Here is a 25,930-nt window from a genome sequence, read left to right as displayed (position 1 = left end):
ACTGTACTGTTTAAATGCTTTTAGCAATCTTTCATAGAACTCGTGAACTGTCTCTTTAGGCTCCTGAGTTGTTCGATCTATCTTAACCCAGTCTATGTCCTGCACCGGCACTTTCTCTTTCAGCCATGTTATTACTCTCTCGTATTTTTCCATGACTCTGTCTGATGGACCGTTCGTCTGGGTATCTCTCGGAGGCTCACAAGTAGGCCATTCAATGCTAAGTTTGCATGCCGTCCACAAATCTCCGGGTACCACGATATCGAACAAAGTGTTCAAATCGATCCACAGTACCTTAGAGATCTTCACGAATCTCTCTACCTGCTTGTACCACTCTACGGGATTTTCTCTAAGCTTCGGGAAGGAATTAGTGAATGCCGCTAAATCCCCCCTACTCCATGGTACATGCACGTAGTTTCCGTTCGCGATTTCTCGCAAAGGGAAAGCTTCCATTCGCATTAAGTCTGTATCCTGAGACTTCACAAGTGTACTCCGTCTGACAGATCCCTTCTTGGACCATCTTTCCTCCCATCTATCCAGATCTCTCCATATTCTAATACACATGACCAATTCCCTTATGTGTACTCTTAGCCCAATCGTTCTGCGCTCATCAAAATCTTGATCCGTGCAATTCAGCCTATGGTTGGCCTGTAAAGCCTTAGTTCGTGATATGTCTATCATGTATTTATCTGCCAATTCAGATAATTTTTCATGAGCTGATCTTGCTTTCCGAGTAACATCCTTAGATAAAAACAGTATCTCATCTGGTGCGTACAGCTCTAACCTCTCAATTGCCACTGTACCGTCAATTATTTCATCTAAGTCTGATTTTAAACTCATTACATCTATGCGTCTTGCTTTTATTTCAGCTCTCAGTACGTCAGTCCTAGGTTGTTCTCTTACATCCCTCTCACCTCCACTATGCGCCCTACGCCTAAGCACAGGTGAGTTATAAGGAATTTTTCTTCCATCCCTTTGTTCCCACCTCTCTAGATCCCAAGCCTTTCCATCTTCCCTTGGGGTGTGGTGGAACAATGCTCCATCCCTCAACCCTACATTCCGTCTTTTCGGCTCGGTTTCTCCAGATACGAGATAGGATCCTCCGTGCTGTTCTAATCCACTGTAACTCGCTTGCTGTCTGGTGTCACTCAACAAACGATAAGGACCTTCATGGCTCTCCATGCTCCCGCGATCTCGTTCGTGATCACCGGATGTATGGCGAGATGTTTCGCGACTCCCTATATTCTCATGAATTCGTTCTTGATCACCGGACGCATGGCGAGACCCTTCGCGACTCTCCATGTTCCCGTGATTCCAATGTTGCACATTTTCATCCGGAGTATGGTGTGTGCATCTGAAAGTATTTCGGTACTCCTGCGTCCTTCGTTCTCCCTCACTAAAGGTGACGCGAGGCACTTCGCCACACCCTGCACTCCTGTCGTTACACATTTGCCGATTGCCACTAGTAGTAGGGCAAGTATCTCTCCTGCTTCCTTGACTCCCTCTCTCCCACTCCGGACTGCTTTCGCCAGCTCCACAATGAGAGAGGATCTTGTTATCCTGGTCTCTCCACTCTGCTCCTGTTTCTAAACTTTTATTCCGAGCCTCTTCGGCAGTATCCCATTCTTTCAGATATTCCCTTAATTCCTTATAGGATTTCGGTTTCGGTCCCCTCAGATCCATTGATCCTCTTTGACCCCCTTGTTCTATCCAGGGACCCGTTGCGAAATCCAATGGGGTACTCCGACTCACTGGTGCTAATCTCTGCCTCTGAGGATTCATCGTGTTATTCCTATTCTCTATCTCTGCCCTTTCCCTGTCCCATCGTGCCTGCTCCTCCTGCTGGACCCCCTCTGGGTTGTAGATTGACACTATAGGGCCTATGGTAACAGGTACTTGTAAAGCATCTGGCATTTGGTACGACCTTGCACATTGCGTCTCTGGCACCTTCTGGACCACGAATCTTCCCACTACTCTCTGTTCGGAACTAGCTTGGGGTGTTTCCTCACTCTTGTTGGGGTCCCACTCTGTTACTGGGATCAATTTATATTCCCCCCATCTAGCTCCGTCTTCTTGCTGTAGTATGGGACTTGCGGTTTCGCTGTTGTACAGAGGTGGTCTATCTGTTAGTAGTCTCTCTATCAGATCCTCCTCCGTCTCGCTTTCCTCATCTTCCTCTAGAGGTTTCTTTTCTCCCGTGGCTTCTATCATGGTAAACAGTTTGTCTGCTTCTATCTTTTGCACTCTCCACTTCTTAGCTTCCTCATCCCATTTCGCATCCTGCACTGCCTTTACTGATCGTCTCACTCTTTCTTGACGCCTCTTTACGCTCTTTTCGTGTGCCGCTCTAAACCATGCACTAAGGGCTTCGAATTGTGTTGGCCTCGGTAGAGGTCTTGTTGCAAGCATTACTGCTTTTAGTTGGTTCAACACGTCTAGCTTAAATGTTCCGAATCTCAGAAACGTCAGTTCCTTTTCCCCTTCCGTTAGCCTATTCCACTCGGAGATCCACATTATCGAGTGTAAGCCTACATTTACTGCCATATGATAAGCTGGTGTGCCTTCTGGTGGAGCTTCTTCTCCAGCATATAAGTTTCTTCTATTCCTCCTAAAGATTTTTCTTAAACCCTTAAAGCACTTCATTTTCGATAATCTACGATTTTCTTTTATTAATTCTCTTCCTTGTTTATGTCCCGATGACAACCACCAATCCCTGTGCGATTCTCGCTAGTCAGCCTATCCCAACGCTGTTCTATGCTAACCGACCAATCTCAGCGCGACTCTACGCTGACGTCACTCGTCCCCTCTGCAGCAGTTTCCTTCGTTTCTCAACTCGTCTCGTGGTCTTACATGCGTTTCATTCATACGCCGAAAAATGACTACTTCCGTCCAAGCGATCACTTTTCTCTGACTGTACGGCCACAGTCTAACTGTAATTGCCACCTCAACTGGCGAAACGTCTTCCTCTTACGGTCAGGCGCTCACCTTAACTGATAGGTTACTTACACACAGTAAACGTACGACCAGCATGCGTTTACTCATACACTCACTCAAACGCTCCCCCTATCATCGGTCTGCGGGCGATCAATGGTACCTCATGACCCCCTTTAAATGGTAGGCAAATTACTCTGGGTGTTCGATACACCCGAACCACTTAAGTCCTCTCTGGACATAAGATTTTATCTGGTTGCGCGCGCTCACAACCTTCCCTCAATCACACTACAGGCATTCAACTCCGCTTGACATTACAACACAGGAACAACATAAAACACCGCAATCTTACAACGCATGACCCTTATACTCACTCTCGACCGACTCTGCTGCTTTTCTCTCGACGCACCGTCAGCACCGTCTTCGGCAGGGATTCTTCTTCTGGTCGTCGATGACTAGGGACCTTGGGGTAAACTAAACCTGACCTAGGTTGTCTTCCTCAAGAAGAAAACCATCTTTCTCTGCTACCAACTGCGGGGAATGAGATTTTAATATCTTTTATGATCAAATTGATAACTTATCTCATTCGTCAATTTTGGATCGCTTGTTGTCTGTCATTGAGTAAAAGACAAACCCCGCATAGGTTAGATAAACCCCATTAACTGACGCCACTCTGAAGAACCACTTACAACTGATAAAGTTTAAAAGGTTTTATATAAAATCAAGAAAAGTTGCAAATACAATCCTCTCAGGATAAATCTTAATCAGTATACGAAGAATACAATTGATATCAACTCCAAATCTTAGCAGATTAAAGCATCAACTCAATGTGGTCTCATTGCGTCATCTACAGAAAGAGAAAAAATAATCAAGTTAAATCTGTCCCTACTCTATACTAGGTGACATCCCTACTTTGCAAGTTTCTTTCCTAAAAAGGTGTCAGCAGTTTGACTCCCAAAGAAGTTCAAACTCTCTTAGCCTTTAAAGGTAACTTAAGTTTAAGAAGCAGTATCCTCTCTCTGCCTACCCATCCGATCTCTAAGGGTCCTCGGCCTACTGCTCCCTTGCGCTCTGATCTCTCTCAGCGCATCTGCTCAAGTCATCTACGCTTTCTAACTTGCCTCTCGCTGTTCTCGCTGAGCTCTTGCTATCTTCTCCCCGGGGTGCTGTCCCTAAAATACACAATCATAGTGTGGGTGGAACGCCCCTTCGACGCCCACCACGGACTTTCCCCGTGAGGTCATCTTCTAGCTTTTTCCATGGCTTCGTCTCTTCGCCGTCCGTTAAGTTGACCTTTCTCCTTAGACGCCATCTTCGTCTTCTTGCTGGTGACTTCATTCAACTTTACCTTTGACACCTTTGGAACAAAATCTATCACTTTATCAGAACTTTTATTCTTTACGGCTGTACGTTTAACCTCATTTGGTCCTGTGAATGGTCATTTCAAAACAAGACTCAAATTCCAATCGTCTCCTCTCATGTTTAGGCAATAAACCTCGTCCGACATTTGTCACCTTAAATCTAACAAGAACTAGACTCTTTGGCTCGCACATTCAAGTGAAGGCTATTCACGACTCCTGTGAGCCCACTAAATTACCAACAGCGGACTACACTCCTGCGAACCCTTGGTCAGTCAGGTTACAATCACAAATGACCTAAACTCTTTTAGCATTCCTACAAACTTCTTCTACACAGTATAACCTTTAACACACATTTATATATGATCGCATTTAGCAAATCCTTTGCTTGTATGTGAATACATTTTTACATAGAATATAAATTACGTAAAATATAATTTTATATTCTTATTGGTTACATCGTTACATATGTATGCTCTCTACACATTTCTCCATGTTACATTTCACGCCGTTTCTGCATTTAAAGTTACACACGTACATGAATTCTACCTTGCACGTTCTTCTGTTCGTAAGCATTTCTACACATTTCTACATTAGCCCACTACATATACGGGCCTTCTAAATCTAATGTATTTTCAAGAGTAAATACAGTTATGTTCCCTATATTACTTTGGTCACATCTGTTAACTTTATGCTATAAGCGTCAACTTCACGTTCGATATACATTTCATTCCTACGTTTATACAATATACTTCTAAATATGACTCGGATATACGTTTTATTCAAATTGCGCTCTCTCAGTAGTCATATTAAGGAATATGCCTACAGTCATGGAGCAGGAAGAGACCTTGAAATTATGCAAATTTGCAAGATGATTTGCTTTGAGGCGGTCCAAAAACAGCATGACCTAAAAAGCATCAGAGCACATTTTGCTGCATGAGGTGTCAATGAGAAATTAAAACATGGCCGCATTTGGAATCCAAGATGGAGTCGAGGGCTGGTTGGGACCTAGTCTGGAGAATATAGTTCTAAATATTACAGCATTTTCATTTTAACTGCAAAACATTCAATATACTGAACACATAATATTTAAAGGCAACATATCTCGCACAATGGCAAGTAATAATGTATTCTCCAACATATTCTCTAATTGTGGCTCTCCATTCATAAACCTATTTGACACTGTAGAGCATGCCAAAACATGCCAAAATCTCACCTTAAAGTTTACTGATCCTGTGTCCAAGGAAATGCTCTTTTAATAAACCAAATTAGGGGGTGTGAGGAGCACTCCATGTTTGTCCAGTTTCCAAATGTTCCAACCGATATGAATAATGATACTCATTTGCGTGCAGGTCGGGTAGGGTGCCTAAACCCTATGACACCAGTGATAAAGCAGACAAAAGGGCAAATCTTTGCCCTAACCCGCCGCACTGTTGCTATCGCCACTCTGGCAACCGTCATTTTACACCTTCACATTTTTAGCCAATCTTTTCCATCATCATCTCTGTTAAATTAATTTCTCCACAAGTTTTCATTCTGTATATCACTCCACACACGGGATAATTGTGCAATTTTCAAGCTTCTAGTGCAAATGCTGTGCCCATCCGGACCTCTTGCAAAAACACGACAGATGCAGGGGGTTCTTCCAAAACAGCGTTTTATTAAACCAATGCATTTCGAGCATCAAGTGCTCTTCGTCAGGGTACGCTGGAATTAATACAAACATATGTCCATTAACATCTTTGAAATACTAAATGTGTTACATAGTCATAAACATACATTAACATTATTGCATTCTTCATAACTATTTCTGTGACTTCACTTCCTATACCTGCATGTTAAATCAATACCATATACATAGCAGTTGGTCAACCTTCTGATTCATCATCATCTATAGCGTAAACAAAACCCTTTTGACCCAAAATATCTCTCAGGTTTTCCCCTCCCTGGTCTGTTGGACTTGTGATAATTGCAAAGCTAGTGCTCCTCACACCCCCTAATTTTGTGATTATCAATCTAAACCCAACCTGGGGAAGCACCCACAATTATACTGAAGTAAAGACTGTGAGTAAAGTATCGTAAAGACTTGTCCACACAGACGGAGCATCAATCTGGGTTCTTTATAAAGACTGAGTTTTAACGGGACTACTAACACTGGAAAGCAACATTTATTTTGTGCATATTGTGACTATAATAGAGACCTATACGGCGCAATGTTATGTGGAGTAAATAACCATTTTTTAGAAATGTCGGCATGTTGAATTATGGGTAATGCAGTTTGGTACGAATATGAACACCAATGAGCACCGCCCCCATGGCTGAATAGCATTTAGAGGCGGTATCAAGAGGAGTGGATCAATTAAGGAGGGATTTAAATAAGGGCGGTTTCCCAGGGCCGTTACAAATATGTAGTTGGTGATTGAAGCGGCGAGAATACCTGAGACAGGTACGGCAGCTATATCAAAGCATATCGATGTTAAGACGGGGGCACGAATATATCATCGAGGAGAGTATGTTAGTTGCACTGAGGGATTAAGCTGGAGGGAAGAATGATGGGTACACAGTCGGGAGAGTGACCGTGATTAGTACAAGGCACAATGCAAACGGTTTTGCCACTGCGCGCAGCGCGGGTTAAAGCGGGATTAGTTTAAGGTGTGAAATATGTTGTTAGCCAAGTATCCACGTTTGCACGCTAGAAGACAGCTTAATAGGTTAGAGCAAAAGCAGGGCACTCAAAGGAGATAATATGTGCCTCCGTAGAACGAACTGGTGAACATGGGTATTGCAGTCTAACAGTAGCACCACAGCATGGAACGCTCAGAGCAATAGCTTTGCAATTATCACAAGTCCAACAGAAACAGGGAGGGGAAACCTGAGAGATATTTTGGGTCAAAAGGGTTTTGTTTACGCTATAGATGATGATGAATCAGAAGGTTGACCAACTGCTATGTATATGGTATTGATTTAACATGCAGGTATAGGAAGTGAAGTTACAGAAATAGTTATGAAGAATGCAATAATGTTAATGTATGTTTATGACTATGTAACACATTTAGTATTTCAAAGATGTTAATGGACATATGTTTGTATTAATTCCAGCGTACCCTGACGAAGAGCACTTGATGCTCGAAATGCATTGGTTTAATAAAACGCTGTTTTGGAAGAACCCCCTGCATCTGTCGTGTTTTTGCAAGAGGTCCGGATGGGCACAGCATTTGCACTAGAAGCTTGAAAATTGCACAATTATCCCGTGTGTGGAGTGATATACAGAATGAAAACTTGTGGAGAAATTAATTTAACAGAGATGATGATGGAAAAGATTGGCTAAAAATGTGAAGGTGTAAAATGACGGTTGCCAGAGTGGCGATAGCAACAGTGCGGCGGGTTAGGGCAAAGATTTGCCCTTTTGTCTGCTTTATCACTGGTGTCATAGGGTTTAGGCACCCTACCCGACCTGCACGCAAATGAGTATCATTATTCATATCGGTTGGAACATTTGGAAACTGGACAAACATGGAGTGCTCCTCACACCCCCTAATTTTGTGATTATCAATCTAAACCCAACCTGGGGAAGCACCCACAATTATACTGAAGTAAAGACTGTGAGTAAAGTATCGTAAAGACTTGTCCACACAGACGGAGCATCAATCTGGGTTCTTTATAAAGACTGAGTTTTAACGGGACTACTAACACTGGAAAGCAACATTTATTTTGTGCATATTGTGACTATAATAGAGACCTATACGGCGCAATGTTATGTGGAGTAAATAACCATTTTTTAGAAATGTCGGCATGTTGAATTATGGGTAATGCAGTTTGGTACGAATATGAACACCAATGAGCACCGCCCCCATGGCTGAATAGCATTTAGAGGCGGTATCAAGAGGAGTGGATCAATTAAGGAGGGATTTAAATAAGGGCGGTTTCCCAGGGCCGTTACAAATATGTAGTTGGTGATTGAAGCGGCGAGAATACCTGAGACAGGTACGGCAGCTATATCAAAGCATATCGATGTTAAGACGGGGGCACGAATATATCATCGAGGAGAGTATGTTAGTTGCACTGAGGGATTAAGCTGGAGGGAAGAATGATGGGTACACAGTCGGGAGAGTGACCGTGATTAGTACAAGGCACAATGCAAACGGTTTTGCCACTGCGCGCAGCGCGGGTTAAAGCGGGATTAGTTTAAGGTGTGAAATATGTTGTTAGCCAAGTATCCACGTTTGCACGCTAGAAGACAGCTTAATAGGTTAGAGCAAAAGCAGGGCACTCAAAGGAGATAATATGTGCCTCCGTAGAACGAACTGGTGAACATGGGTATTGCAGTCTAACAGTAGCACCACAGCATGGAACGCTCAGAGCAATAGCTTTGCAATTATCACAAGTCCAACAGAAACAGGGAGGGGAAACCTGAGAGATATTTTGGGTCAAAAGGGTTTTGTTTACGCTATAGATGATGATGAATCAGAAGGTTGACCAACTGCTATGTATATGGTATTGATTTAACATGCAGGTATAGGAAGTGAAGTCACAGAAATAGTTATGAAGAATGCAATAATGTTAATGTATGTTTATGACTATGTAACACATTTAGTATTTCAAAGATGTTAATGGACATATGTTTGTATTAATTCCAGCGTACCCTGACGAAGAGCACTTGATGCTCGAAATGCATTGGTTTAATAAAACGCTGTTTTGGAAGAACCCCCTGCATCTGTCGTGTTTTTGCAAGAGGTCCGGATGGGCACAGCATTTGCACTAGAAGCTTGAAAATTGCACAATTATCCCGTGTGTGGAGTGATATACAGAATGAAAACTTGTGGAGAAATTAATTTAACAGAGATGATGATGGAAAAGATTGGCTAAAAATGTGAAGGTGTAAAATGACGGTTGCCAGAGTGGCGATAGCAACAGTGCGGCGGGTTAGGGCAAAGATTTGCCCTTTTGTCTGCTTTATCACTGGTGTCATAGGGTTTAGGCACCCTACCCGACCTGCACGCAAATGAGTATCATTATTCATATCGGTTGGAACATTTGGAAACTGGACAAACATGGAGTGCTCCTCACACCCCCTAATTTTGTGATTATCAATCTAAACCCAACCTGGGGAAGCACCCACAATTATACTGAAGTAAAGACTGTGAGTAAAGTATCGTAAAGACTTGTCCACACAGACGGAGCATCAATCTGGGTTCTTTATAAAGACTGAGTTTTAACGGGACTACTAACACTGGAAAGCAACATTTATTTTGTGCATATTGTGACTATAATAGAGACCTATACGGCGCAATGTTATGTGGAGTAAATAACCATTTTTTAGAAATGTCGGCATGTTGAATTATGGGTAATGCAGTTTGGTACGAATATGAACACCAATGAGCACCGCCCCCATGGCTGAATAGCATTTAGAGGCGGTATCAAGAGGAGTGGATCAATTAAGGAGGGATTTAAATAAGGGCGGTTTCCCAGGGCCGTTACAAATATGTAGTTGGTGATTGAAGCGGCGAGAATACCTGAGACAGGTACGGCAGCTATATCAAAGCATATCGATGTTAAGACGGGGGCACGAATATATCATCGAGGAGAGTATGTTAGTTGCACTGAGGGATTAAGCTGGAGGGAAGAATGATGGGTACACAGTCGGGAGAGTGACCGTGATTAGTACAAGGCACAATGCAAACGGTTTTGCCACTGCGCGCAGCGCGGGTTAAAGCGGGATTAGTTTAAGGTGTGAAATATGTTGTTAGCCAAGTATCCACGTTTGCACGCTAGAAGACAGCTTAATAGGTTAGAGCAAAAGCAGGGCACTCAAAGGAGATAATATGTGCCTCCGTAGAACGAACTGGTGAACATGGGTATTGCAGTCTAACAGTAGCACCACAGCATGGAACGCTCAGAGCAATAGCTTTGCAATTATCACAAGTCCAACAGAAACAGGGAGGGGAAACCTGAGAGATATTTTGGGTCAAAAGGGTTTTGTTTACGCTATAGATGATGATGAATCAGAAGGTTGACCAACTGCTATGTATATGGTATTGATTTAACATGCAGGTATAGGAAGTGAAGTCACAGAAATAGTTATGAAGAATGCAATAATGTTAATGTATGTTTATGACTATGTAACACATTTAGTATTTCAAAGATGTTAATGGACATATGTTTGTATTAATTCCAGCGTACCCTGACGAAGAGCACTTGATGCTCGAAATGCATTGGTTTAATAAAACGCTGTTTTGGAAGAACCCCCTGCATCTGTCGTGTTTTTGCAAGAGGTCCGGATGGGCACAGCATTTGCACTAGAAGCTTGAAAACTGCACAATTATCCCGTGTGTGGAGTGATATACAGAATGAAAACTTGTGGAGAAATTAATTTAACAGAGATGATGATGGAAAAGATTGGCTAAAAATGTGAAGGTGTAAAATGACGGTTGCCAGAGTGGCGATAGCAACAGTGCGGCGGGTTAGGGCAAAGATTTGCCCTTTTGTCTGCTTTTAATAAACCAGTCAAAGACATTTCTCCATGCTTTCTGCTGATCTCTGTACTTACAAGGTTGATCTCCAAGTACAAGTAGGGCAAAGTAATAATAAATCCAGTTACTCTAGTCTGACCAAGACTGTGGAGCTACCCACATCTGCTTCAGCTGTCCCTCTGTCCACACAAGACTCTACCGTGCAGGCCAGTCAGGACCAGTTCTGTAGGATGTCAGGGAGGACTCTTCACCTAAACTGTAAATTGCTGAGTGTGACAACCGTGTACCTTCCGTCAGACACTTGAATCTCCAGGATGGGTGTAATAAAATCCTAAAAGATGAAGTCAAACACCTTTCCATAATATCCTCTAATTTCTTCAAATGTAAGAGTTCCAGCATTTCAAGATGCAGATGGACCTAGGATTTTGCCAAGGTGACAACACTTCTTTATCTGGCTAAATCTGATTTGTACTTCTCCCCTTTTAATGCACAACCGTTCACATTAACACAACGTTTCTTCTCCGGAAACTTTTTTCACAATTCCAACGTTTCCCTAGAGGTTCTAGACAGGTCCTCATCACTGGTATGGAGAGATTTGTCCACCTCTTGAGCATGTGCACAAAGCGGAAATATATGTTCTGCAATTTCACACGAAAATAGAGAAATTCTGTTTGTGTATTTAGAGAGAATAAACACCCATTACAAGCCCCTTGCGCCGCCGGTACGTCAGTTTTTCTTATAATAAAAGTGACACATCGACGGTGCAAGGGCTTGAAAAAAGCCCTTAGGTTTACATGTAATTCACTTTTCCATCTTTTACCATGCCTCTTCGACCCAGGAGTCTTTAATGCGTTTGTTGTTGTTGTTGTTGTATTCTACATAAGATTGATTTCTACCATTGTTATCTATACAGCTGGATTAAACATGGCATTGGTGAATCGTGAAATGATCTTTGCTGTCTTTTAAACAGCTCCACCAGTATTAAAAATATCTTGTATAATTGCTCAAACTATTGTAAGCAATATTATGGTTGTTGTCATTTCAGAACTGTTTCTTTATGACGGACCTCAACAACTCGGAATTAAAGAATTGCCACAGGTGAGGTTTCGCTATATATTCACAAAACATTTTGTAAATAAACCCAAACACGTACTCTTACTTGTAACAGTTGTTTAGTTAACAGTTGTATTAGTCGCCGTTTCACTTAACAGCAACTGTGCCTCCACAGGTACTGTCTCTAAAACCATGAGGGACTCAATTGAAGATTCCTGCAGGAATTACTGAAGGCAAATCGCAGTTGCAGGCAACAACTAGTCTAGCTATTTACAAAGTGTCAGGACTATGAAGAGGGATGCATTGTTGGACTAAGAGCAAACACCACATCACTCACAACATTTCATCACTTTTCCTTATCACAGTTCTGAACAAATGCAAGTAAATTCATATCTGGCAACTAACAGCTATGTCTGCGCTTCAAGTAAAAACCATAATTTTGTTTGCTCCTGTCTCCCAAGCTCTTGTTTGCGTGCATCTGATCTGGGAAAGTCAGGCCTGCCAGGCTTCTGCATTCAACGGAGAAGGGATCATCAAAAGGTCAACCAGATGTACATTGGGATAGAATGAGCTAAACATCCCAAGTGTGGTTGAGCTGCTTATCGGTAACCCTTGGAACAAGGATATAATACATTTTATTATTTTTTGGGGTGGGTGATTGCCCACCTCAAGGAATAATCTCAACCCTTGTGAGGGTAACCCCTGAATATCACTCAATTAACCCAAGCTCAACCTCCTGGTAGCTGTGGAATTTAGGGCCATGTGTAAAGTATTTATGCGGTACCACAACAGAAATAAATTCAAACAGCAAAACAATAAAAATCCCAAACTAGAAAAATTGAGTAAATTGTAGAAAACAAAATGACACTGACATGTAAAAAATCTAATAAGGAGAACCAGCGATATGACATTTTGAAGTTTTCCGTTGAAATAGCTCCAAAAACGACATATTGCAATAGATTGTCTATGGTCATGGTAGTCTAGAACCTAGGAGCAATTTGAGACTGACTGTGATGGAGCACAGATACACCAACCTGGTTCATCCTGTACAAAGCTTTTACCTTCGGAAGTAGTCCATAAGTCCCAATCTCCCACAGGACTACACTTCTAAAGTCTCCTAAGACCACAGAGGAGACTCTTAGAGACCCACATGGGTGTAAGGCAGAGGCTAGCCCAATCCAGTTGCCAACCGTCATCTGGGCAGTTGCAGGAAAGTTAAATATCTTGTATCCCTGTAGCTTTAAAAGGAGGTCGGCTGTATGACCCTTGCAGTCCACTTCTATGTCCTGAATAGAATAAGAAGCAGGTCCAGCCCTGTAGGGCTTCTCTAAGGCCATGGCCAGCAGGTCCCCTGCTCTTCTGTTCAACCTCAGGTCCAGTAGTGTTCTGTAGTCAGTGCTTGGAGATGCCACAAGCTTGTGGGTGGGAATGACTCCTGGACATACCCTAACCAATGGGGTTAAAGCTCCTGGGGGCAATCATATCCACTTTGGGCATTTGCAAAATGGCAAACGTTTTCAGCCACACTAAACGTGATCTCTGATAGCTTGGAGTGTATATGTGGAGTGTACTATGGTAATACTCCCACATCTAACACCAAAATCAAATAAACCTTCAGACAGTCGTCTGGTCAAACAAACTATCAGCCTGATTCATCATTCTCCCGTTTTGCGAGCCCCTAATAGCGATTCATAGCGAATCGCTATTAAGGACTCGCAAAATGGGATTCATGTAGAAATTGCATAAAGAAATGCGATTCCTACATATTCCTTATTTGCGATTAGCAAATTGCTAATCGCAAATAAGGAATAACTCGCCATTCATTCCTATGGGCCAAAAGGCCCATAGGAATGAATGGGGAGTATTCCTTATTTGCGATTAGCAATTTGCTAATCGCAAATAAGATAGCGATTTGAAGGGTGCCAGGGGTGTCCAAAGGACACGCCAACACAACCTCAGCATAATCTCCTACGCCGACGACACCCAGCTGATCCTCTCCCTGACCAACGACCCCGCCACCGCCAGAGCCAACCTACACGAAGGGATGAAAGAGGTAGCCGAGTGGATGACGACCAACCGCCTGAAACTGAACTCTGACAAGACGGAGGTCCTCATCCTGGGCTCTTCACCCTCCGCCTGGGACGACTCCTGGTGGCCTCCCGCCCTGGGCACCGCACCCAAACCGACAGACCATGCACGCAACCTGGGCTTCATCCTGGACTCCTCCCTCTCCATGACCAGGCAAGTCAACAACGTCTCCTCGGCGTGCTTCAACATCCTACGCATGCTACGGAAGATCTTCTGGTGGATCCTCACCGAGACCAGGAAGACCGTCACCCAGGCCCTCGTCACCAGCCGACTGGACTACGGCAACGCCCTCTACGCCGGCACCACCGCCAAGCTCCAGAAGAGACTCCAGCGGATCCAGAACGCCTCAGCCAGACTCATCCTCGACTTCCCACGAACCAGCCACATCTCCGGACATCTGAGAGACCTTCACTGGCTCCCCGTCAACAAAAGAATCACCTTCCGCCTCCTCACCCACGCACACAAAGCCCTACATGACCAAGGCCCGAGCTACCTCAACAGCCGGATCAACTTCTACGCTCCCAAACGCCACCTCCGATCAGCCAACCATGCCCTCGCCGCCGTCCCCCGCATCCGAAGAGCGACTACAGGAGGAAGGTCCTTCTCCTACCTGGCCGCCAAGACCTGGAACTCCCTCCCGGCCGACCTGCGCCTGACCCAAGACCACCTCTCCTTCAGGAAGAAGCTGAAGACCTGGCTGTTCGAGCAGTAGCGGCACCCCCCCTCCCCCAGCGCCTTGAGACCCTACGGGTATGTAGCGCGCTCTATAAGTGTCACTGATTGATTGATTGATTGATAGCACCCCTCAAATGAAATTTTACACAGATTTTACACACACACATGTCCAAAGGACATGTGTGTGTGTAACATGCAACTCAGAAAAATGCATTTAAATGCATTTTTCTGAGTTTTTGCAATTTACCACGAGGTCTGACCTCGCGGTAAATTGCGGCCAGAAATTGCGAATTTGCTAAAAAAAATTGGATGATGAATTGCATTTAAGGAATCTCAAATTGAGATTCCTTAAATGCAATTCCTCGCAAAATTGCGAGATCGCAATTAGCGATTTTTGCATTTGGGATGCTGAATCCCAAATGCAAAAATCGCACTCGCAAAGGGCCAGATTCTCAGAATCTGGCCCTTTGCGAGCGCAATTTTGTTTGATGAATCGGGCGGCAAGGATTTTGTAGCAGCTAGACAATTGATACACAAGAATTATCTTGGCATCTTGTTCCCACCTTTTCAAATTGTGTCCCCTGTATTATATGTAAACCCAACAGAGCTGTCAGGCAGAATGTGACACTCCAGCAGGATTTGACACTGCTGTGTCAAAAAGGATGTCCATAGCCCCCACACTGCATATTCTGTGAGGTTTAGAGGAGTCATTCAGTCAACCTATTATTTGCTCCTGAGCGTCTTTTTACACTTTTTTCATGCCTATTCAAAGGATAATCACTAGGCGGGATAGATTGGATGGCAATTGCAAAGTAGCCTCCTGGAACGTCATGTTGGGAAAAGGTAACTTCAAATTGTTACTTTCTTCCCCTTAATATTTATTTAAAATCTAGCTTCACCTTTGAATTGGATTGGATTTTTAATAACTATTAAAAATAGTTGTTTGATTATGTGTCTAGCTAGTCCCATTCCCCAAATACTGTATTGGGATTTCAATCTGTATACTGGTTTTCCACATAGTACAGCTACACCTTCCATAGTTTGACACCGTGCCACACCGCCAACTTTTGGCATGGTTGTCTCACATCGGCATCTCTGGCCAGGTGTGGGAGTGTATTGAATCCATTTTAGCCAATAGAACACAAGTATGGCTGCCTCCTTTCCCCTCAACACCTAGAAGTCTGAGTGCTGGGTCCCTCAGGGCTCAACGTTGAGCCCTTTTTTGTTCAATGTTTATATGAAGCCCCTAATTTACTTGGCAGAGGAGCTGGATGCTAAGATCATAGCTTATGCTGATGATACCCAGTTCCTCTATACGTGGAAGAAAACTGATTTCTCACCGTTCACTGCCAAAAACTGTCTTGCTGAAGTCTTTAAATGGCTAGCTCAGGCCCAACTGAAAAGCAACGAGGAGAAATCTGAGATGCTCCTCTATGGATCTTTACCCCTACATTTTAGGGAGGACATCTGGCCGGTGGGCTACCCCTTGCCTAAATCTATGGGAAGCCCTGCGAAAAATGTGGGGGTCTGGTTCAGTGAAGAACTTAGATTTCAGTCTCAGAATAACAAATTAGCCGGTGTGTGCTTTGGCACACTGAAACGTCTAAAGATGTTTCTGCCCCTATTGCCCACAGTGGCTAAAGAAATGGTGACCCGTGCTCTCATCCTATCACGTCTGGTCTATGCCAATGCTTTGTACATTGGTCTTCCGGCATATCAGATAAAAAACCTGAGGATTGTCCAGAACGTGACGCTAGAGCTTTATTGGGTAATACTGGTAAATTTAGCGTAAGGCAGAATCTACGGGACCTGCACTGGCTCCCGGTTGACCAACGTATTTTGTTTAAAGCTCTTACGCTTGCCCACGGCGCTCTCTACAAGGCAGAGCCTCAGTATCTTAGGAGACGTTTCACATTCTATGTGCTGCCCAGACAGTTACGCTCTACAGGTCAATGACTTACTGTTGTCCCTAGGTATCACCTGAATAGAATGGGCGGCAACTCCCTTTCTGTTAGAGCAGCCACGGCTTGGAACGCCTTGCCCTTTGAACTTCGAAATATCAGGGACCTCAGGCTGTTAAAAAAACAGTTAACAACTTTGTTATTCAAGTAATCTCCCAGCTGAGTCAGCTCCTCTCTGTCTCCACCATTTGGCTTCCGTGCCGGGACACTTCTGAGAAGCCGTGCGCAATATAAATGGAGGTTAACATAACATAACATAACATAGTGAAAAATAGCCTTTGGGTGCTAGTCAATGTAACGGCTTGTTAACATTAAATGGCTTCATCTCCTACTTTGAAATACCATGGACCCTTACTTGTGCGATACAAGGCCTACACAGGCGTGCCTTATTACTATTTAAAAGGTATGTGTTGACCTGTCAAAAGGGTGTATTTTGACAGATCAAATTGCAGTTTTTACGCTGCTACAACCAGGCTGAACTGGTAGGCCTGGACCATGTTTTGCATTGTCACTGTAGTGGATGGCACAATAGGTGCTGCAGTCCACTAGTAACATTGAACTTATAGAACCAGGGTACACTTTGTGCAATATACTAGGGACTTACAGGCAAGTTAAATATGCCAGTAAGGAGTATACCAATTTCATCATGTTAAAAAGAGGTGCACATGCCCGTTACTACTGGTTAGTCAGGGTAAGGTACACAGATTTCTACAACCACCAAAAAGAGTTAATGCAAAAATCTTAAGGGTGATCACACAAAACATTGTAATGTCATAAAAGGGCTGCCCATACAGCCAACTCAGTTTCATTTAATGCATTTGTTAAGTCTGTTTCCCTGGTCTGCATGTGGATTGCAGTTCAGAAATTGGTTCTCTGAAGTGCACGCCCCCATGGCATCTGCAAGGACAGGTTAGCTGAGGTGCCCTTCACAGATATGCAGGTTATCATATTGTGTGACATGCAATATTTTCATGGAGTACACCATTCACCAGACATACTGTGTCCCTTGCATTACAAATAAGAAATCACATAACATGCACTCAAAGTAAAGTGATTGATCCCTATTACTGGGAGCTCAGCGTTTTCCTCAAAAGATTCAGCAGACGTTTACCGAGATGTACAGGTGAAAGTATATGTGCACTGAGAATCAGTCATTGACTGTCAACTACCATCTCCCCATAGCCTTTGGACTGGGCAAGAGCCATGATCAGTTATAGATGTTACAACACCAAGTTTCTGAAAAGTTGTTTGGGGTATCCAGCACAACCGCACCCATCATATAGTGGGTATGTCCAGAAGCACAATTTGAGGTGCAAGGATCATGTGGAACTAATCACCACAACCCTGTTATCAGAACAGTCAAAGGAGAGCTCTAGAATACATTTTCAAATGAGTTGATTAGCACCCTCTAAAAGTACTATCCTCCTGTCAGAAATAGCATCCATTCCTCAAGAAAGTTCATAAGACCATGTCTGCAATCAAAGTACTCTTTATTTTTTTCTTCTAAGAACCAAAATATTCACAATTGCTTGCAGGAGACGTGTTTTATTCATTAGGAACTTCTTCAGGGCAATAATTTAAGTGACAATGCCTAATGAAAAGATATCCAGGTTTTAAATAGTAGAATCCTATATTTCGCTCACTTCTACGGAATATGCGTTGATGAGGTCCTTCGCGTTTGTCATATCTGTACATACCCCAATTCAAAATACCTCTATTTGATATCGTCAAGCGCCCCTTTATTCTAGTGTTCCTTCGTACTTCACTATACCATCCCAGTCTGGTTCTGGAACAATATAATGTACGTCATGGCGGATGCAGTCCATCCGGTCTCTTAGAAAGCCATCACTACAAGATGTGCAGAGTTATGGATTTAGATACAGATTGGGTGACACATTGAGTATAGTTTTGTGTTCTGCTGGGAAAAAGCTACAAACAAGCAGTGCACTGCCAGATCACTCAAAGATGCTGAGTCTTCTAGTAGTAAGATATAGTTTCAGCTAAAAATAGGGAAACAGGATGAGGAAAATATAGCTGTCCACTCAGGTAAAACTTTTGTAGCTTAAGCACACCTGTGTTTGGAGCTCATTGAGTGTTGTTTGGAGCTGGGTGTATGATACAAGTACCAGCTGCAGCTGATGACACGAGTGTGTGCTCTATCGTTCTGGAGAAAATGTCAGCAAGTACTTTTTTATTAATGCGCAAATGTGCATGCTCCCTCAAGTCCAGATGGGATTCAGTACTTCAGCACTAAGGGCATAGTTAGGCCTTATTTTAGCTGCCTGGTCAAGAGAAAATGGTTCGGGTTGCGGATATTACTGAAGTGTATTTCCTGATGAACATTGTGTTTGATGCCTTGCAGTATGCAACACTAGGGTATGAAATAGCGTTGAGATTTGCAGAAATGTGTGTCTTCAAGTGTGTTAAAGCAACACAGAAAGGGATGTTAGTGACTTATTGCTTGAATCAAAAAAGACATTCAGATATCAAGATAAGCATTATCATTTCATGTTAAGATAAGTAGGCATCCTAGGTGTAATTCGAACCATTCTTCCTCACCAGGCCATTATACAAAATGCTATTTTCAAATGGAAATAGCAGTCAGTTGCTAGAACGGACTATAGGATGTCTGATTGTCCTACCCCAAGGCATGTCTATTAACTGATTATTATTTTTTTAACTGAGTTTTATATAGCGCGAACTTGACCCGGTATCGGTATCAGAGATCTTTTCATAGCACCAGTTGCATTACATGGGGACACACATTCATTTTTGTTAGGCATGGGGAGATTAACTGATTTGCTCAGAATCACAAGATGTTCAGTTTCATTGCTAAGACTTGAACCCGCTTCCCCAGATTCGAAGTCGACTGCCCTAGACATTAGGCCAACTCCTCTCGACAGTATGATTCTGAAAAAACTGTTACACCACCCTCAGCGGCGTAGCATGGTTTGTCCGCGCACGGGGCAACATTTTAACCCCTTCCGTGCTCCCATCGGCCAACGGCCGACGGGAGCACTCCCTCCCTGGTGCTGCGAATGACCATTGGCCGTCGCAGCCCCACCCACCCTTTAGAATGCCCGCACCGCGGTGGAATTGCGGCTGCAGTTAAGTTATTAAAAGAAAGGATTGCTCTTTCATCCCATGAACCGTTAGCTCAAGAAGTGCGTGGACTGTTAGCTCAGGAAGTGCTAATGGTCCAGAGGTTTGGGGGCGCAATATTTTCTTTTTAAATGTTGCACCTCTACAAATGTTGTGCCTGGGGCAACCGCCCCTGTGGACTTCTCCCCATGCTACTCCACTGCCCACCCCCAGCCTCCATTTGTGAAGTATACTAAGGGAAATGGGGAAACTAATTCTACTAGGCAACAATCCACCCCATCTCCTCATCTGATGCCCTTACACAGACGTACTAGGCAGGGATAATCCTGACCCTGTTCACCAATCCACCCATACACTTCATGGCCTCCACCCACTGAACTCTTGCGGCTCCACCCATATATGTTTGTGGGAAGGTGAAGCCTGTCTGTTCAACTATTTCCATCACCAGGATTTTCCTCTCAGCGATATCACAGTGCAGGAAACGGTGGATGAAGATGCAGATCAATAGTCTGGACATTTTTTTAACTATGCTTTAAATAGTCATAGGAAAATCGGAAAACACCACCTCCTACCCTGAAGATGGAATTTCTACATTTCGCCTGTATAAATTAACAAAGATGCTGCAGTATCTCCCCTGCATGACTGGACAACATTTCCTGTCCGCTATCAATCTGCAGAAAACATAAATGTGCCAATAGATTCTTAAAACTAGCACTTGCTTCATTTGCACTGGGAAGTCTGCACTATTTTGGATTCTCCAATTTGGCATTGGGACCTCTACATGGGTATTCAATAAAGTATTGGCTCTACTGACTGGGCCGGCATTATAGCAAGTATGCTCATGTTGCCAATACATATATGACTAATTGAGGTGAACTCATTTAATCAGACAGAGGATAGCTTTGCCTTATGCGTTTGATGCTGCAGGAACCAGGATAATGGACCATTTAGAATAAGTAAATCTGCTGGCATCTCTTTAAGCGTTATTCTCTTTTTTGCAACTGAGCAGTCCTTTTTCATGTGTTTGTCACAACCAACAGGAGGAGTTAGGTTTTCTGCCAAGTTCCAGGTCCTTCTCCCCATTGTCCTCCACAAAAGTCAATGTGGTGTGCTACTTTTGGTACTCTGCTAAACTTTGGTACTTTTTTTAAATCACCTGCCCAAATGGACATTTGTTTCTGGATTCTCTAGCTGGCTAGGCTTTCGATTTCAAACGAATGCTGGCGAGTGACAATGGGGACTTGGAACTTGAACATGGTACAGAGCAAACTTCATTTCGAATTCTTTATTGTGGGCTTACTGCCCAAATATAGACTCTGGCATGTGTCAGCACTCTGACCATAATGTCAAAATTCTATGTTCTTGAGGGAGAGGCCATTGTAAGAGAAACATATTTGACATCGCACTGGTACATGCGAAACAATATCTTACCAAATTTGTCAAGGATTTTTCCCCATTGGTCGTATGGACCTTTGTTGCTTGACATGAACAATTGAAAGGAAAAGACATCAACAATACTTTTCCATCTTGTGAAGCCAATGTGACTCCGCAATAAGGACTAGGAATCACCAAATATGGTTAAGAGGTTTCATTTTGGATCACCAATCAATCCAGTATATGGGCAAACCAAACATAAGTTCAATAGGTACAGTAATACAGCAGATAAGCTTAAATGTCTCAGTAGGTTGAGTCACAATAGAACGAGATATAGAATTGTGATAGCAACAACAATGAAGAAACATATTAAAGCAAACAGGTGTTTCATAAAGAAACTAACTTTCTCTCCTCTAAACATAAGTCAAATATAGGATTACCTACCAAGGGTCTCTGTTCAGGGAGCATAGAAATTTGTCAGCAAGATACAGCTTAAATAGAAGTCTTTGGAAAAGGGAAATAAGTGTTCAGCATAAAGCTTAGACTTGCAAGAATAAAGCAAGCAGAGAGGTCCGTCCCTCTCTAATTTAAAAGTAACAGGAGATTCAGAAACTTTCTTATCACCTTTCACACCACCAGGAACCAACCAAATAGTTACTTGAATGCATCTGCAACATCACTTCAGTTTCCCATCCATACTTGAACTGTACTTCTAAACCATGAACATCTGTCAGTCCTGGTACATGATGAACAGAAGCCTCTTCGACCATTAATTCTCCATGTTCACTGCCAAGTTATTTCCTCCGTGCCTCACTATCAGCAGTCTAATGCAAACGATAAGAATTTCTGTAACTAATGAGACTCATGATAATACATCTGCAAAAAAGAAAGAATATGCTGGGAAAGAAAAATGCATTTTAATTAAGGGCTGTAGACAGGCTAAGTTAAGTTACCAGTTATTATGAATCCAAATACATGATTATACATGCACATGTGAAACTTGAATAGTAAATGTAAAATGTAAATGTGAATAAAATGTACATTTTCACATGTTTCAAATGAACATGAGTGTGTATACATGTAAAAATCTCTAATCCATAAAATGATTACATGTCATTAATGCAATTAAATGTTCCACACACATCCATGAATTTAAAGCACACATTGAATATAATGTCAGATACCAGTATGCAATTGCATATCTGTGACATATAAGGGTGAAGCCTAAATTGCTCTGTTCCTCATTTGATCAATAAAGACAACACACAGGAACCCCACTCAAAGAGTCCATTAAGAGCCTTACATAAAAACACTGTGTAATAACTGAACACAAGAGACGAACAACCACTTTTTATTCTCTTTTACTTCCAGGCACTACACAATTCTTCAGATCACCTGGTATTGGGTTGGGGACAAAAGAGGATATATTACATAATTTCAAATTGTATTCAGATTTAGGTTTATATTGATTTATCACATGTACTGGAGGTTCCATTTATTGGTTTTAAATTTATTCATTCATGGCGTACTTGATACTGTCTGTGCTGTACTCTTCACGCCTTAGGGGCCTAACTCGTACATTAAAGGTTTTTGACCAGAGGGTAGGGTTATAACCAGCCAGTCATTCTGACCGCTTGATGTGGATAGTAGTGAAGGAGAGTGTGACTATCCTGTTATTTTAATCAAAGTTAAAGCAAATGTCTCAATTTTTAAAAACACCATGGGGCAGATTTATGTCGGACTTGCGCCACGTTTACGCCGCCGTTGCGTGACGCAATGGCGCGGAAATGTGGCGCATCCCTGCGACCTATTTACAACGTGACGCATCTAGGCAGATGCGTCACGTTGTAAAGCCCTGCGCCACATGGAACCTGTGTCAGGTTTCATGTGGGCGTTCTGTCGCAGGGTGGGCGTTCCCTCGTAGGAAAGCCCCGTAAAACTGTCGCAGTGAAATCTACAAGATTTCACGGTCAGTTTTACGACGCTGTTGCGTCAAATCCTTACGCCTGCTTGAAGCAGGCGTAAGGAGTGACGCACCACGTTATGTATGGGTGGCCTCTGTACATTGCAGGAGTTGCGTCGCACTTGCGACGCTACTCCAGCAGTGCGCCGCCCGTACACCACAAGATGCGTCACGCATCTGCCCTTCCTTGCACCATGGTGCGCCGCATTGTAAATGCAGCGCATCTGTGGTGCCGCAAGGAGGGAATTGCGTGACGCATCAGTTCTGGCGCATCCCTGCTGATTTGCAGAGATGCGCCAGAACTCATAAATCTGCCCCCTTATGTGAGTTGACCAGTGCTTCACTGACTCAGGTTTAGTTCTCCAACTCCCCGAAGAATGGCCAGATCTCACCCTAATTGTGGAAAACAACAACTTGGAAACAAATGTTGAACTTTTCACCCCGTATGGAATTTCCCCTAGCTTGGTAACATTGTATAGTGCTTACTACCCCATACGAGGCGTCAAAGCATGTTAGTAAGGTGTGTTGGCAACCATTTACTTGAAGTCGTTGCCTGTGAGCATGTGTGGCTGTCTGCTAGTTCATTCTCCCTTCTGGTTTCATTCCTTAAACTGCTACCCTAAAGTTAATAGTTCGACCAAAGAGACCTGTTTACTCGTTCTTCTTGACTCTTCATGTGCCTTTGACATGGTTGACTGTGGCAGGTTGAAAACGAACCTTGAAGTACTGTACAGAATCAGCAGCTAATTCTAATCAGAGGTCTCTATAAATGGCTGTTTAAACTTTTGGAATGCGTAAAGCGTGCAAATGCCTCATGGTCTTAGTGTGCCATATAAATGTGTTAAATAAAATAAATAAGTGTAGTCAGTCATGTAATGAATGCAAGTGATATGCGAACCTAGTTAGATGAATGATTTGATATCATGAAAACGCATTGTAGAAAACCTGTAGAGCACCGGAGCTCCTCCTTGTGGGTAGAAAGTGGCTGTGCTTGTAATTTTTGTGAGAAAGAGTCGAGATACATGCTGGTTGCAGTTGTGAAAGAACTATTAGTCGAACTCATTGGCGAGAGAGTGTGTGTTTTGTGTGTGCACATGCATGGTTGTCAGCCAAATTATTACAGATACAATTGGTCACAATGCATCTCTCTCTCCCTGAATCATCTGATTACTACATCCGGTGTGTCCGGTGTGACAGACACTTCTGAAAGAGAAACATGGCTGTGAGAGACAATCTGCTCTGAGGAAAACATCCTAAACAGGGCATAAGTTATAAAAAAAGAAGTCGGGGGAAGCTGTCACCGGAAGTGACATCACAATAGGAAGTGATGTCAAGAAATGTGCAGAGCCCGTCGTCCCTGAGAGGCCAAAGAGTGAAGTCCAGCTGTTTGGCAGGGGGGACGACGACCCCCCAGTAAAATAAGTGGGGGGACGCCGTCCACCCACGTGGTCCCCCGACTCGAGCCCTGACCCTAAACGACTTCAATCTGCTCGAATTGGGATTTCAGCTTATTTTCCCTCATTCTTAAAGCCTGGATTTCTACACCTTGTCTTTCATCTTGTTTTCAGATTGCCCAATGTGAAGCAAATCTGATTTCTTGTCAGCCTCAGTTTGGATAGCACCCTTGCTCACTGACTAGATGCCAAAAAGAAGCTGGTGCAGCTGGCCACTACGAGGCCGAACCCATCGGAGGGGCACAGGTCACACCCTACTGTAAAATACAAAGGGTGCCAGAAATGATGACCTCTTCTCCTTCCTCAAGGAAGGAGGTGGGAAGCAAACCCCACAAGTGCAGTTTACCTTGAAGAAGGGCAGACGGCATTAGCAAGTCCCTTTTGAATTAGCCAATAGTAGACAAAGGGGCTAGCAGCTAGCCTGGTGATGGGGATGCAAAAGTTCAAGGAGGGCTACAAATCCTATACATTTAGGTGGTGAAAGATATCACACCCACTCACGGCCAAGAAGAGTACGTCGGAGGTTGTCTCCGTTGCTGTGCTACAAAGGAGGAGATGTGACTTAACGGCTAGAGTGGCCGACCTTGAAGCTGGGGAACCAATTTCGAGTCTGTCAAGAGGCTTAAACATACTGTGATTCTAGGCAAATCACTTAATCTCCACGTGTCTAAAAAATGTATGTGTCCGTCTGTGATGCAACTGGTTCTTATGTAAAGGCTTTGATACCTTCGGGTCAAATTCGAGCTATATAAAACTGCAAAAAAAAAAGTAAGCAGTAAAGGTTTGGAAGGGTGGTGCAGAGGAAGCATCAATAATTGCCAACAGGGCACAAGTCCTAAAAAAAGAAGTGGGGAGGGACTAACCAAGTTAGGCAGTATGCACACAGATCACACAGACTCAGAGAGAACCGGAAAGTGGTAAAGCTGACAAAAGGGACGTAGATTACATCCTACTCCTACTCTGACAAAAGCGTAAGCAGAGACGATTGCAGCCATGTTCTTTTTAGAAATAATAGCCTCATGCACGTTTCGTAATGCCTGCAGTCCGTTAAATAAATAAACAATGGTGAGAAAGACAACATGGGAAGGAGCATGACAGACGCAACAATGAGGCACAATCGAAGGACTGGTATTTTACTGCCACGCTGGAAGCGCTGGCTCTCTGCATTGTGGGCGGTGTGAAGTGGGAAGTGTGAAGATCCCTTTGAAGTGAAGCTCACAAAAGGTAGTGTTTTAAAAATTGCAGCGTGAATAGTAGTGCTCGTGAAAGGCACAGCGCTGAAATGCGAGACACGGCCTGGTGGCCGTGAAGTGTGAAGCAGGGGGCGGGGGAGTGGATGCCTTTGAAGTGAAGCTCTCGGAGGCATGCGGCTCGGGACCGAGGGAAAAGCGCGTGCTTGTGTTCACGTGAACTGTTTGAAATCCGGCGATGGTTTGAGAACTTATTTTGCCCACTATAATTCTCCCCTATCCATTTCTTGCAGAACGGGATAGGCGAGACCTAA

At 43.4% G+C, this 25,930-nt stretch overlaps 1 protein-coding gene across 1 annotated transcript in view; it reads left to right on the top strand.

The window, feature by feature from the left end:
- Nucleotides 1-25,930, top strand: part of LY86 (lymphocyte antigen 86) — a 152,838-nt gene that overhangs the window by 98,169 nt on the left and 28,739 nt on the right. Inside the window, exon 4 of the mRNA XM_086966851.1 lies at nt 11,802-11,854. Within this exon, the coding sequence (XP_086822977.1) occupies nt 11,802-11,854 (53 nt within the window). The remainder of the gene's footprint in view (nt 1-11,801; nt 11,855-25,930) is intronic.

Source organism: Lissotriton vulgaris, chromosome 4_1 (assembly GCF_964263255.1).
Source record: "Lissotriton vulgaris chromosome 4_1, aLisVul1.2, whole genome shotgun sequence".
Classification (NCBI taxonomy): domain Eukaryota; kingdom Metazoa; phylum Chordata; class Amphibia; order Caudata; family Salamandridae; genus Lissotriton; species Lissotriton vulgaris.
This window is presented reverse-complemented; position numbering and strand designations above follow the sequence as displayed.